This window comes from Grus americana, chromosome 1 (assembly GCF_028858705.1).
Source record: "Grus americana isolate bGruAme1 chromosome 1, bGruAme1.mat, whole genome shotgun sequence".
NCBI lineage: Eukaryota > Metazoa > Chordata > Aves > Gruiformes > Gruidae > Grus > Grus americana.
Genome location: NC_072852.1, coordinates 139,414,278 through 139,430,042, shown reverse-complemented (window position 1 = coordinate 139,430,042; position 15,765 = coordinate 139,414,278). Strand labels below are relative to the sequence as shown.

At 36.4% G+C, this 15,765-nt stretch overlaps 1 protein-coding gene across 1 annotated transcript in view; it reads right to left on the bottom strand.

Annotated features, from left to right (window-relative positions):
* The window catches only part of ANOS1 (anosmin 1), a 145,251-nt gene that overhangs the window by 23,409 nt on the left and 106,077 nt on the right, over window positions 1-15,765 (bottom strand). Inside the window, exons 7-9 of the mRNA XM_054812519.1 lie at window positions 14,611-14,813; window positions 11,579-11,726; window positions 6,597-6,749 (exon numbers count right to left, since the gene is read on the bottom strand). Of these exons, the coding sequence (XP_054668494.1) occupies window positions 6,597-6,749; window positions 11,579-11,726; window positions 14,611-14,813 (504 nt within the window). The remainder of the gene's footprint in view (window positions 1-6,596; window positions 6,750-11,578; window positions 11,727-14,610; window positions 14,814-15,765) is intronic.

Below are 15,765 nucleotides of genomic sequence, written 5' to 3'. Positions count from 1 at the left end.
TTTTCAGTCTCTCCAGGCAGTATAAAAAGGCAAAGAGATTTTTAAAAACAGCAGTGGGATAACAAAAACTTTATTCCTGGAAGTACCTTAGGCCTATGTAAGACAAAGTTAGGGAGGAGTAGGAATTACACAGAGGATACTTCTGACAAGATATTCTTTTAAGTCTGGAATAATTTCCCACAACAGTTAAAGCTGACAGCATTACCTACCTCCCCGGGCAGGATACAGGCATCTGAATCAGCTGTAGCACATGTGAAAAGCAAAATTATGCAATGTCTACTGGTGAATATCTAAAGCGTTGATCTAGCCAAAGATTCTTGTGTTTGGGGGCAGCTTTACTAATTAAATCCCTAAATACAAATGTACATTATGTGTACCCACACAATCAGCCTCTGCTGAGCCAATGTCTCTGTATTTGCATAGAAATATGAGGGAAATATATTGGTGTATACTTGACTATAATTGACAGCGAGGTCTTCTTGTTGAAAGAACCATCTGGACCACAGTGATACCTTCAAGTACAAATATTTTACTGCTTAAATACTTATATTTAGAAAATGGCCAGCTGCTCAAACACTGATCTTCCTAGTGCAACAGTTAGTACCAAACTAAATAATTCCTTAGTGTTAAGCAACTACTGCTGAATTCTTTACAATAACAGCTAGAAACTCCAACTGGCATTGAAGGGTTTCATTAGCTTCAACAGCACTAGTTCCATGAGAAAGGACCACAGGATAACACAGGGAAAGCTTTCAATTATTTTAAAACCTGCCATATGAAATACCTTATTGCAAACAAAAGAGTCAGCACATACAGTCACTTCATTTATCTCCCTGAACTAAGTAAAAGGTAATTTTGTTTTCCTAAGATCTGGTTTTAAAAGCATTTGTGGCAGCTTTCTGTTTGCTTTGCCTTGCCTTGCATTTTATTCTTCCCTGTAATTTAATTCATTATTCTTGTTTGGTTGATTTATCAGACAATGGAGGATTCTTTGCCTCTCCCTGCCTTAAGTGTTCTTATTTTTTTTTTCCTCTGCTTTAGCATTTACCAGAAACACAAAGAAAGAAGCCTGACGTCAAGTCCTAATGCATTTTAAATATTTGTCTTTTTAAGCAAAACCAAGGGGCAGATATATTGATTTTAAATATCTAGAAGTACTTTAAATGTTTAATTTAAACAGGGGACGTAAACGCTTATAGACTTCATTCAAAGATAAGTGAAGGAAACTAAAGCTTTACCTGAGCAAGGAGACTTGCACTATACTCAAATAAGAGACACTAAGAATACAGTAGTGAAGGCAGAATAATGGGTTAGAAAATATTATTATGACATATTGCTTTGGAAAGAAATCATCATAGTAAATTACATTCTGATATTTTAATCTATTATCTTTATTGCAGCAAGTGATAAGAATTGATGCAGTGAGCTCATAAAGATTTTTTTTTCCTTCTGTCTATAGGAAATATTTATATTTTTATACCCTGAAGATACAAAAATTTGCAGCAACTTGAAGGTTTTTCAGCTGAAGTCCAAAACCTCAGCTCTCTAGTTGCCAAACCACTGAGGAAGAGAGGAAACATAAGGATCTTTTTATTTTCACACTTTCAGTTTTGACTACTGCACAAGATTCTGAGGATCTTAATTATTCTAAGTAGTTAATCCTTTTAAGTAGGGGGTTCAGAGTGCATCCATTCTTGGTAATGGATAGTACTCTGTGACTCCAGCACCAAGGAGTTAAAAGTGATTTGTTTAAGTTGATTCCACTATTTGACATAAGTAGCACATAATTTCTAATTTCACACATTTGAGACGGCCAAAAAATCTGGCCACAAGCAAGTTCTTCTTTTCATTTACAAAAGTGGGATTCGTGCTGTTTAAGGAATGTACTGTGTTTCTCTAATCCCAGGCCTAAGTCAGAGGCAGCAAGTGAAAGACATTTTCTTCTTTCAGAAAGAAGCTATTGTATTCATATAATTACAATATGCTTTTGTGATGACTCTTTCTAGCAAAATTATGTGCATTTGCTAAGCACCTTGTACTGCTTGAAGTGTGGAGTTATTTTTACTAGCATAGAGCCTGAAGTAAAGTTATTATTGCCATCATACCGAAGCATTCAAACTGAAAGATTATTTCAGAGAGAGATTTATTTTAATGTAAAGTCCAGATCCTACATTCCATTCATGCCTCATGCTTACTGAAGCTAATGGGACTTAAGAAATGACACTTGAAGAACAGGCCCAAGTAGATCTTTCCTGCTACCAAACTGTGACACATTATGATGCATATATATGGAATTAGGATCTTCCATCCCCTTACTCAGACTTTAACTCAAATACTGTGTTCAGTTTCTGAGTACTGATAAGCAATCACTTCTTTACTGTATAATAAAGCCAGTTCAGTAACAGTTTGCAACACCCCCTCTATTTCAGTCGTAGCACAGGATAGAGGTCTGACGAGTTCTATCCAGGGGAATGATATAAAACCAAGAGCTTCAGCCCTAATGTCATCATTGTGGTCTTTCACTGGCTTCCTAGAGGCAGATCCGCAAATGACACTGAGGAATACATCTTCATAGTAATGGAAGAACTATCTTTGAATGTCAAAAGACATCACCATACATTCTGGAAATCCTCAGGTACATCATTGCAATAAACTGCTAGGTGGCCTTTGCAGCCTGATATTCATGAAGGACAAATTCCCTGTCATTCAGAAAACAATAACAACATCTGTTATAGGGTCTTACAGATAGGACTGAACAACTCGCTTTAACATCAGAGTTCTTCTTTGAGCAGATGGTTGGACCAGCTGACCTCCAGAGGTCCCTTCCAACTCATTTAAATTATTCTATGATTCTGTTCTATTTTGTCCTTTTTAGAAAGAGTAAAATGGTTCAAATTCAAAAGCAAAACAATTTCTCATCTAAACAAAGGGACCAATGAAAGTTAAGTAATTCTCTAAAACAATCTTAGGAACATGTTTGTGTTTCCTAAATCTGAGACTGCAAGAAATCCACACAAAGCTTTCCTTCTGTTTGTTTCTGTAATCTGTGGTGTGCTGTGATGCTACACCGTCGGGAAGCAGCACAAAACTCTTCTATAGAACCATCTTGGGTTCGGACAGAATTAAAAGAAAAATAATAATCTCAGGTCTAAAAGTAGACTGGTAGGGCCACTGAATTCAGGAATACAACAAAAATTTCTGAGCAGCTATTACTATACAAAATGAGTAACATTCTTACAAAGTGAAAGACTGCTATTTTAGTAGTTGTTAAAGTTTTCATTACAGCTAAAAGACACTCTGTATCAACATATCATACTGGTTTAAACATCTTAATCTTAAAAAAAATCCAAAATCTAAATAACTTATTTATTTCATCACCACTGAAACCACCTCAGACAAAGAAAGAGGTCAGTTTCCTGTCAGGAAGGATTTGAACTCTGATTGCATATTTGCAATGAAAATAGCCTAGGTGCTAGGCCATAGAGTAGGCTGAGGCACATACTCTCTCAGTACTTCCTATTAGAGTCGCTACACTCTTGTATCTCCTACAACTCCCTAAACACGACTTGAGACGGTTCAGTTCATAAAGTAGAAAGATGCGCGCGTACAGTTCCCAATGCAGCTGGCTCCAGTAACTGCTGTCTTTCATAAAGACGCGACTCAGCCAATATGCTTCTCCTGCTGTGCTCCTCGCACGGTGAAAAAGGCTTCCTCTGCAGCAAATCGTCACCAGTAAATTTAGAGTCAGTACCTCATCCATGTACTACATAACCTCCAAACTCCTGTAAGAGCTTTCAGAAGCTGCTAGCTTCTCAGGAGCAGGTAACTGGCTATATTTCAGTTCCACAGGAGGCAGTGGCTCCTGCTGAGTGACTGCGTATGCTGTCAATCAGAACACAGATATTTTATTTTTAAAAAAGCAAATAAAAAAGTAAGTGTGACAAACTGCCATGTTCTGCCCCTCTTCACACGCCTTTGCTATCACTGTTCGTTATGTGAGAAAAATGAAGGCATGGCTGGGGCATATACCTAAACACCCCAGTGCGTGTGACAGCTTGCTCCTGCCACGTGACCAAAACGGACCTCTGGGTGTCCCCTTATAGAGCTGGACGTACACAGAAGCTCAGGAACTCATCTGGTCTATCCCGGTCACAAGGTGACAGTATGTAAATCCATGTCATTTCTAATAGGTCTGTGCCATATCTGTCTTTGAAGATCTCCAATTGTGGAGATTACACCACTTCCAAACACTGTTATTTCCAAGCTATAAAATATTCCCAGACTTCATTTAATTTTAATTACCTCTTGTCTCAGCCACTATGAGAAAGCTGACTACCTTATTTCTTTATATAGGCATTTATAACTTTTACTACAAATATTACTTCCGGGTATGTAACAAAGTGTGGGATTCAGCTACAAATTTAGTTGTCAACATTTAAGTAACTACACTGTAACATCTACTTATAAGCTCAATATCCAAGTTACCATTATAATTAGTGGACACCTAGATCAAGATATCTACCTAGGTGGACACCTAGTTCAAGATGAATATTGCTGTACTAATTATGATTTTTCCTCCATTAACTATAATGGTGAATTTGGAAAACTACTTTTAAGGTGAATTTCACTAGGGTTGGTGTCATTTTGGTCATAGGACACATAATCTTTCTTCTGGAAGAGAAGGCTGGCAGGAAAAGGGCTGCAGCTGGATCGATTGCTCCACTGGGCTGAATCTTGCCTGTAAACTGTGGGTTGCACAACCCAGCCTCACACTTGTGGGAGAGAGACATCATAGTCTCCTCATCTTTGAATCTTGTCCCTCAGTTTTTTCAGTTCAAACTGCTCAGAACTGAACCTCAGCTCACCAAGAGATGTTAGGCATGTCTATGCCTTCTACAAATGAGTTGTCTAGGCTCCCTTCTGTACTCAGTAAGGAAGAGAGATATCTCCAGAGAATGATTCAGCTTTTGTGTGGGATGAACTGCTTCAGACATCATCTGATTTTCTTTTTTGACTATAAAAGGAGCTTGGACAATGAGTTGATATCTAACTTCCAGAAGGCTAAAGCTTAAGGTGATCAGTCCCAAGCTCAGAATACATAAATCTCACTTTGGATAATGAAAAGCATATTGTTAGGCAAACTTAGTATTCACACTTAAAAATGCCTGAACTTTTATTTAAACTTTAAATTATTCCAGCTTTCCATGAAGTTAGGCAAAAGTGACATATAATGGGGAAAGCTAGGAAAAAGAAAGCCAGCATAGCCAAGATAGGGACCAACATTTAAAATGTGTATGTAGTCAGGCTGAGTCAAAGCTTGCAGATTTTATGGAGGAATAAGCATTTGATTTGAAAGTATTTGATATAGCAGGGCTAGAAAGGTAACCACTCAAACAGGCAGGCACTTTTTAAGAAGCAAAAGATACCTCTCACAATCCACACCATCCAGTGTGACATATGTTACACAGCATAATTGAATGGTTATATAGACTTTCCTCATTCAGGGTGGCGCTGCATACACCTAAACCCAAAAGAACTTAAATATTTCTAAAATTCTTTGAAAAATTCCAGAAGAAAAGGTGATTATCCATTTTGTAGCCCTTTATTTCAAACACAAAAATTGAATGGATTTTATACATGTGCTACTGCTACACATGTAGATTGCTCCAAGTTAAAACAGTAACAGTGTTAGCACAGTTTCAAATAAGAGCGTATGAACCTGTTAGGGCTAAGGTAGAGCAATGTGTAACAACCTATATGCTCCTAGAAGGCAAGAAAGGAAAATGCCTCTTTTGATTTCTGAATCTGATTAGACACTTAAAAGTTATGGCATTTTCCTTTAGACTGGAAGACTTAAACATAAAATTATTGTTAGATTTTTTCTGAAAAACACAAGGGTGCATGCATTCTAGAAGAAAACCAACTTAAAGATTTTTCCAGTGGTTGCGGCCAACTATTCATCCTGTTCTAATTCAAGGTGACTGATAAAGTTTGGCATAAAGCCTATTACGGCCTTAACATGAGCCAGCGTAACTCTAAATTTTGTGGTTCAAACTACAGTTTAGCTTTTGTGACACTACTGCATGATTTCCATATACATTCATTTCCTGACTCCTTTTTCTACTGACAAAGTCCAACAAATGAAACTGCAGTGGCATCAGCAGAAAATACACCCAGGAACTCTACGTGCTTGAGACCCTGCAACCACACTCCAGGGAGACAACATTCATAGCCACAAAAGCTCAGTTGAACATAAGGCAAAATTCTGCTTCCCTATTTAAAACTTTACAGAAGCAATTTCCACCAAACTAAAAATTACCTAAGCTCTGGGAAGATTCAGTGTCCCAACATGACTGACTGCAATTTTTGGATAGCTGATTCACGTCATTTCCCTCTGCCAGACATTTACACATCCGTAACGCAAAGAGGAGAAGCAATGTTTCACTCTAACATGAAGGTGAAGGGAAGGATGGCTGTAGGATTCAACTTGGAATGATTGTACAAGGTTCACTATCTTATATCAGTGTTCTAAAACTCTGAGGTAGTTGATGAGAGTTCCTCCTTAAAAAAAATAGTAAAATAAAAATTTGACAAACCTGTCTTCTTCCAGTAGACTTTGACCTGAAGTTGATTGTCTTGATAGAAAGGAGTTCCAATTTTAAGAAAACGAGTGGATTTTCTTCTTTGAAATGTTGGGTAAGTATCTACTAGTCCTTTCTGGGGTTTCCCAGCAGAAGATGCCTGTTCCTCTGCAATACACAGAACAATCAGGAATTATTTATTTAAGTACAGTGCCGTATAATGACTATGTTAATAGTGCTGAAATTTAGAAAACAATACTATTTTTAATCCAAATTATCTTATTTCAGTAACGTACCTAAATGAAATTAATATAATGAACAAACTGTACATAATGGTTGAAAAGCATATCATTTGTTTAAAATTCAGCCAAAAAAATATTTTGGACAGAGAGAGAAAAAGATAAATATATATTAATATGAAAATGCTGTGTAAATTTTTGAAAGAATAGTAAGGAAAGGGAGTGTATTTATATCATCAAAACCAAGAAATGTTAACATACTGACATTTTAAACAGGCATAGTATCTAGCAGTAGATCTATGTAATCATTCATGGTCTTATATTTGTGCAGTGTTTGAATATACACAAAACCCAAGGATGGCATCGAGTGTAACCCACAGAGTGCCACATGTGGTTATTACATCAAAGTAAATATAGCCCTTTGGTATGCTATATAAGAACACTCTGGTCAGATTAAAGATCTTTCTTGCCCACGTTCCTGTTTCCAACAGTGAACAGTGAATGCTTAGGAAAACATGGTAAGAACAGAATTAACTTTGGTGTTATGTGCCTAGCTTCCAACAAGCAATGGTAACAGGATGTCCTTCATCAAGTATTTCATTTGGAAACAGTTCATCAGCACTTAGCAGGGTTGACAGTATTTCTAGATATTTCCAGTTGAAAAGGCAGCAATGCTAATTCAAACTGCATTTTCATTGCACACTTGCAAATACATCAGTTCTGATTAAGAGTACGGTATTTGCATCAGATTAACAGAAAAGCCGTATTTATTTCAATAATACACCTAAATGAAAAATAAAGATTCTAATAATTAGGAAGTGGCAAATTATTAACCACATAGAGAGAAAGAAGGAAAGACTCAGGTTTCAATAATTCCCATGAGTAACATGTAAACTTGAACATTGTGCCCTACACACAGCTTCTGCTGAAACCCACTTGCTTTTTTGCCAGATTTTACTTTGTCAAGCCTTTGCTTAATCTGACACAATTTTACATTTTCTTTGCCTGTTATAAATTAAAGTAAAACTACCAAACTTAAGCAAATTCTTTCTCAAGGCAACCATAACATTTATACTACCTAAAAGGAAATCAAAAAGTGATAAAGAAAAATACAAACTTAGATCTATTAGGTATACCTCAACTTAAAGTATTTTAATTTTACTAAATCTCTGCTTTGCTGTTCTCTGTCTGCTCCACTTCCAGAAAAACCAGGACACCGATTTAGAATATTTCTATATAAAGATCAAGAGAGAGAGTCTTACTGCATTTCCCAGAAGTGAAGCATACAAATATAGTGAGGCAACGTATTTCTGAGTGTGGGGAAATAGAACGCCAGAGGGCCAGGGTCAAAGCTCACAGAGGTCTGTAGGACTAAATTACTTCAGCGGGTTATGGACTACTCTCTATTCTGACAATAGGAACAGACACCTAAAAAACCAGAGCTTAATTCCACAGAGAGCAGAGCAACAGACAGTGGGACTTCAGCAAAATTGGCATGTTGCTTCTGGAGCTACTTCCCAAAGGCCATGGAAGTCCCTAGATGAAGAGGGGGGCGTGAATGTCATGTCCTAGATAATATTTCAGGCGATATTTTTTTTCTTCTTCATATTTCTCCATCTGCTTCTGAGTATTCTCAAAAGTACCTCCAGCAGGACTGGCTCTGTACCTAACTAACTTCAGTGAGATTTAGAAGATGAATTTGCATCTCCTCCAGGAGCAGTTTTTATTTGCTTTTCTGTGTAAGCTATAATGTAGCCATTTTTTTAAAAATGTCCAAAAAGGTCCAAATACACTTCAGAGTGCTCTATCCACTAAAATGTGTGACATCAGTGGTTTAGGTTCAAAGAATGTTAAATCCTTTACTTCATGGCTTTAACGGAAAGGATGCTCAGATTTGTCTATAAACTTATTATTGAAGTACTCTATTGTAAAACAAATGTGTGTTTTAGTTCTCGCAGGCACTGATTTGCATTTAAAAAGAAAATACTGCTCATTAAGTAAATGGCTGTTCCTAACTTGAACATAATAGTCAAATACTTGATGTATATGAGAAAACAAAAATATTGCTCTATGGCTCTGATTTAAAAAAAAAAACCAAACCACCAACAATTAATTAACCTTTTAGCCAAAACAGTCACTGCAGTAAAGGGAAATAAAGCACAAGGCATTAGAAAGTCTATGCTAATTAGACATTAGTAGATAGCTGACTTTCACAGAAACTACTGATGGACTGTTTTCTGAAGTAAAACAACCAAGGGGAGGGCAGATTATCCAAGCAAAATTGTGGAAGGAATTTAAATCCAGCTGTGATGATGATAGGAAAGAGGTGCCACTGGTGTGGACAGAAAATGATAAAACCATCAGAGTCAAAAACGAGGTACAGGGTAAATGAACTCTATTTGGTAGAGGATTTGTAAGTAATAAATCAGATGTGATCTGCATCAGATTCTGAAAAACACGTTTTGGAGAGGGAAAAGTGAAACAAAAATCTTCCTCTCCCAACACAAACCCATTGGTGATATATACCCCGAGAGACAGACCATTAGTGAGACCATGGAGAGTGGATACAGCCCTGCCAACGAAAGGGTTTCTCACAGTAAGTACAGAATGGTACCAAAAATGACACGGTCCAATCTCAATTACTCAGCTTCAGTTTAGAGGGGTTTTGTTATATAGAAAGTCTTTATTTACTGTCATGCTTAAAGACTAGGATGATCTGACCTAATGTCAGGACTAGCAATAAAGCCTGACAAACATTCGGTTGATTAATTATCCCTGCTCACAAGAGGGGAAAGTTTATAAAGCTATTCTCATAGCAAAATCAGAGAAAGAAATTCAACAGCTTGCCCAATGTCACTTTGGCTAGGGGTGTATAATGGCACTCAGAATTTCATCCCAGTTATGAGAACACAGCTCAGCCTCAGGTGAAATCCAGGCACCAGCCTTCTCTTGTGACCTGGTGTAAAGTAAACTCAGTTGCACGTTCTTTCTCAGAGCTAAGACATAATCTGGTGAAATGCCAGTCAAGATGACTGGACTGAAAACTAAACACCTGAAAGTTTAGCACTGAGATCCAGAACTTCACAGAAACTTCTAATCAGAAGAGAATAGAAGACTGGGGAGAGGGTGTCTGTGTAAAAAGAAAAAGGTAATTTTTGCTTGTTTGTCTAGCAAAATGTGCTTTGCAGGGAAAAAAAAAAAAGGCAGCAAAACCAACAAAAACTTCTTAGGAAAACACTAAGTAAAATGAGAACATCTCTCACAAATACCAATGATACACTTCTAGTTGAGCTCAGTGGCTGAGTATACTGGAATTAAACACCCAGTTCCCACTGTAGTTTTTCTTCTATTACACCTCCTGTGTACATATAGAAAAGAAAACTAAATGTGGTAACTCAGAGAAGATTTTGATATCATGCACAATGCTGCAAACTAGGTCACTTTTCTAGGGGATGACCGAAAGCACAGGTGCAATCTAGGAGAGCCAGTATGGAAAGAGCAGAACTCTTATATTCACTTACATTGGGCTTCACGGAGGCTTTAACCCAAACTTGCCTTATGCATACACTGTGGAGATTCAGGCTCATATTCTGGTATGGATTTCAAGCAAAGACTCAGTGTATTGATGAGATGAAAACCTGGCCCTCTTCTGTCTCTTAAGATGGACCAAAAAGGTAGTAAAAAATAGCTTAATATGGGAAAAAGAAGGATCTTTATTTTATCTTCTTGCTGCATTAAAATGTGAAGCAACTGTAGATATGAAGGTCTCTCATAGCTACTTACTTTAAAATATGAACTGAATACGCTTGCGGAAGGGTCCAGCAACAACAGCAATCGATTAATTAGGGTGAGAGTAGTTATAGTTATGAAAATGGTGACAAGCAAAGTTTAAACTTTGAGTGTACTTTAAAAAAAAGAATGTAAATGGATGGAAAATGAAACGGAGTCAGGAGAGGATGTTTAAAATTATATTTAACATCTTATTACCAGAATTTTGCTGTGCTGGTTAATCAGAGACACATCAGCAGCTGGGGCAGTAACTTGGTATTGTATTGTAATTGTACAAATAGCATTTAACTAAGACTAAGAATCATGGTTTACTTTCAGATTCAGATATGCTTTCCAGTTATATTACTTAGCATGTGAGGTTTTAAAGAAGATCTTAAGAAATAATGTGACATCTAAAGCTCTCAAGATACTAATTTGAATGTGGGTCCTATGTGCGCAATAATTTCTTGAGAATTCATTGCTTGTCAGGCATGGAACATTTCAGATTCCATAACAGAAGAGCTGATGTTTTATATCAGTTCATAGTAGATATATATTTGTGTGGTCCAAGAATCTGAATTAATGGGCTTCTCAAAATACTCAGGATTTTGAAAAGCGCTGCAAGCTAAAACTGTCCAATTAAGACAAAGACACAGAAATGTTTTTATTCCAGCCACTGACAAATATAGTATTTATAGTTGTATTAAAGAATATTAACACCAGTCATGCAAATACTTCCATTTTCATTGCATTTTTTTATTTCAGGTGAGTAGGATCGAAGACAAAGAATTAAGCAAAAACTGTGACCAATTTTTAGATAAGAAATTTAACATTAAAAGGTTACTCAGTTTCACCAAGACAGGATCACTATGATAGGAAACAGAAAGCTTTAAGAAAATTATTTTTAATTTGCGAAACCATTATATAAAACATTCAAATTCCAGGTGAAGAAGAGATAAAGCATTCAGGTGTTTGGGTACAATTACTCACTATTATTCCTGGTGTCCTGAGTGGTGCTAAAATGGAGAGAAACCTTAGCACTTTTTAGGCGTATCTGACCCCAACGTGTTACTGCCTGCAGTTCTACGTTGTAGTTGCTGTTGGGTTGGAGTCCCTCCAGGACCACATAATTTTGGGCCTGTAATAGAGGAGAATAAATATACAAAATAGTTATAGTATTACTGAAACACAGGCCCTTATTAAAAGCAGGCCTGTTAACTTAGGCACACTACTCTTTTGAGAATTAGAAAACAAAACTCATGTATAAATTTCAACACATCAAAATTGCCTTTCTTTAAAAAATATATTTTATTGGACTCTGTTTTTCTGTGTCATTTTTAAAATACTGATCTTCTTGATGTTTACACAATTTTGGTAATTACTTGGCAAATACAGACACCTATTGTTTAGGTCAAAACTAAAGGTTTGTTTTTTTTTTTACATATAACAAGTTTTTTTTCTTATGCCAAAATTATTTTAGCCAAAGAAATTTAAACTTTTATTCCCCCATTTCTGCGTTAGCAAAGTAATTGAAAACTTTTTCTAGAGACAGTCAGTCTGAAGACAGCTAAAATCCAACATTCAGTACATTTGTCAATATTTTCTATTTGTTTCAACTGTTGAAAACAAAAATGAAAAACAAACAAACAAACGAAACAAAAGCCACAGCCAAAAATACCCCCTCATTGGTAAGAACACTTTTCTGCTATAGAATGGAAAACAGAAAAGAAAAAATACAGTTTCCATTGTCACGGAAGTGTCTTAAATGGGGAAACACCAGAACAGGATTATCATTCTCCAGTCAATAATCCATAAATTAAGGCAAGTCCCATGATACTGCAAAGAAGAGCTAAGGCTTCTCAGTATTCTTACATTTCTAAATTTCTTTAAATGTATTTGTAAAAATGCCCTTCTAGCCCATATCTCAGCCAGAAGACATTACTCCATGTTTTCATTAGAATAATTTGTGCCTCTGAAGTCTGACAGTCTATCCAGACTTAAAAATATAACGACATACTGCCATATTTAACACTTCAGGGATTGTCAAAAGCATTTCATATCAATTACCTTTACTTGTTTTGTGCTGAGATATTTATAACATTGAATATAACACTAAATTAACACTGATAATATTGTAGTCAAATTATGTGAATGTCTACCTGGAATGATTTCATATGGAAATCATTACAAAATTATTTAGACTAGACTACATCGAAAGGTAAAATCTGGGTAAAAAAAAAAATCTTTAATGATCTTTAAAAAATAGGATTTTTCCTTTTTTTTTTTTTTTTTTTTACATTTTCTGCTATTTCAATTTTTAGACAAGGCTTGCTATAATCAAAGAACCATTGATTAGCAATAGCCTCAGGAGTGTCCTGTGGGGGAAGTCTAAATCTCACTGGCATTGCCGTACAGTTTTATGACATGCTGTAGAAGAAAAAGTACAACGAGTCAGGAGTAATATGAAAGATATTCTAAGAGTCTGCCTTTTCTCTAAACTATGCCGTGGCTCTTCCAGATTTTCCTATATTCAAGGTCAGAACTTGGTCCCAATTATAATAATGTTGTATATTGGATACAAATATATTATAATACAAATATATACAAATAATATACGGGAGTTTTGTTTTCTAATTTCAAAGAGTAGCGTGCCTAAGTTTTAACATATTTATACGTAGGATGTACCCTACAGAAAGTGCCAAGACACCATTAAGGACCCAGCTCAATTTTAAAATTCTCTGGGTTTTGTGATTTAAGGACCAGCTTGTGGAGAGAAAGCCTCCCTGTATCTTTAGGCTGTAGCCCATGCCATGAAGATCTCTAGCCAAGGGCAGCTTTCCTGAGAAGCACAAATGTTTCTACCTAGCCCAGTCCACCCCTACTCCCACCTTGCCAAAGTGATTTTTTAAAAGTACAAGAAAGAACTAACTTTCTTTTCTATGCGTATTTACCTTTTTTTTAAAAAAAAGTATTTAACTGAAGTAGAAGCAAAGAACCAAGTTATCTCAGCCCCTGAAATTACTTCATATTGTCTACATTTGCGAGGAAATTTCCTTTTCCTGCCTGCCCAGCGCAGAGCTGGTGGTGGTGGCTCTGCAGCCTCCGGACCCAGATCGCCCATGAGTTCCCATGAGAAGGCACGGGTCCAGCATGCTCCCGCGGAGGTGCCTCTGCTGTGTCCAGTCTGGCGCAGATGAGCTCAGCACACAGCCGTCAGCGCCTTTACTTCTCTCATGGCTTAGTGACTGAGGGACAGGGAGGGAACTGAAACCCTCCGGCTGTCATTCATCACAGTGCAAGTGGGCAGCCAGAGGCAAAACACAGTGTTAACATAGACATGGGACCAAATTCTCACAATGCATTTACTAAAAGCACTGAGAATTAAGTCCAGCCTGTTATCTTTAATGGATTTCTATTTCTATCAACTGCTTTAAAACAATAGGCTTAAGGGTACCACTACAGATATTTTTCCAGTAAAGGAATATTTGATATGTCATTCAAGAAACTCATAGGAACTTGCTGCTATGGAAATATGGCAGATCTTTGGTACAGCAGCTTATTTAAAGAGTTTTGGGTTTGTTTTTAACTTGGACCTATACTGACTATTTAATGGTTATTCCATATGATAGTGTCACAAGTTTTGTTTGCATAGTGAAAGAACAACATGACAGATGATGTAAAGCTTTTTAAATAAAACATGCACTGTATCCTTAAGAAGCACTAATAAAATAAGCCTGAATTTAGAGGAAAAGAACATTTAACTTTCTATTCATGTCTCCTGCAAAATCTTATAGTATTTACATGCATTTTAGGGCAGAAGTCTACTTCTCTCCCTGAGTTGAGTGAAAGATAGAGTTTGAGAGATCCAAACTGTCTATAGGGTTAGTGATATTAAAAATTAAAAGACCACTACTTTACCAGCTGCTGAAATCATTGCAATTTGTCACATATTTTATATTTACACTCCATTTTGTGCCAGAAATAAGCCTTATTTTTGTCTGATTTACTGTTTTCTTTCTTACCCCCTCAGTAATCTTCCTTTTCTTTTTTTTAGCTGGGATTACGTATTTGCTGTATGTCCAGCTCCAGAAGACTTTGTAGTGGTGCACTGGGATATCAGGCTCTTCTGGAAGATCCCAAGTAATCATTACATTTACACTCCCATCATTGTTTGCGCTGATATTGGCAATTCTGATATTAGATGGAGCTGGTGGAGCAGATGGATCTGGAATTTAAAACAAACGAAAAGATTCTAAAGTAAAGATCATCTTCAATAAGGTAAAGACCATCTTCATCTTATGTATTTACCAGACATTGAGCTGGATTAAACACTCTCAATACACTGAAGAAAATTCAGGCAAAAATTTCCCATAAGTGATATGGCTTCTTGTAATTTCTAGAAATTCAAGCGCTACTGAAATAAAAATTATGGGTTAGCATCTTGTTTTGTCATTATTCTGTATTGTTAATAGTTCACAAATGTTATGAAGCTTCGTCAAAATGTACTAGACTATGAGTTTTACTTCTGTCATTCACTACTTTAAATACATAGCGAATGTAAAACACTTGTGTTCTACAAGCGGCCTTGTACAGTCATCACAGAATTGCATGGTGAAAACACTGAATATCATTTCGGTGTTGCCAGACAATTCTCGGCTGATAAAACTATGTTTCTACATGTTGAATCTACCACCATAGGACATAAACACTCCCTTTGAATAAGTATATTTAAGATGTAATGATATATTATGATGTTATAGAAGTCTATAGGGGTTTTTTTAGAACAAGAAAAAGCAATTAGCTACCCCTGTGATTTGTTTCCCTATTCTGGTTCAATTTCTGGTCAATATTAACTGAAATATTATTCCTTTAGTTGTCTCTGTGCTGACCCTAGAGTCAAGGACACTTGACAGTCAGAGATTTTAATACTGAACCAATATTTTTCCAATATTGGTTTCTTCCTTATATGTTAGGAGAATGTTAGGACTTACTATATAATATCCTGGCCCTGAGTAATGTGAATCAATGTAAATTTTGCAACTGAGGTTCTGAAAGTCCAATTTGCTATTTACTAACTCCTACTTTTTAATCCTGCTTTTTAACTCCTACTCTTTTTTTTTTTTTTTAAAAATGCCCGTGGTAGCCAAACTTTGGTGACAAAATATAGGGAAATTGCA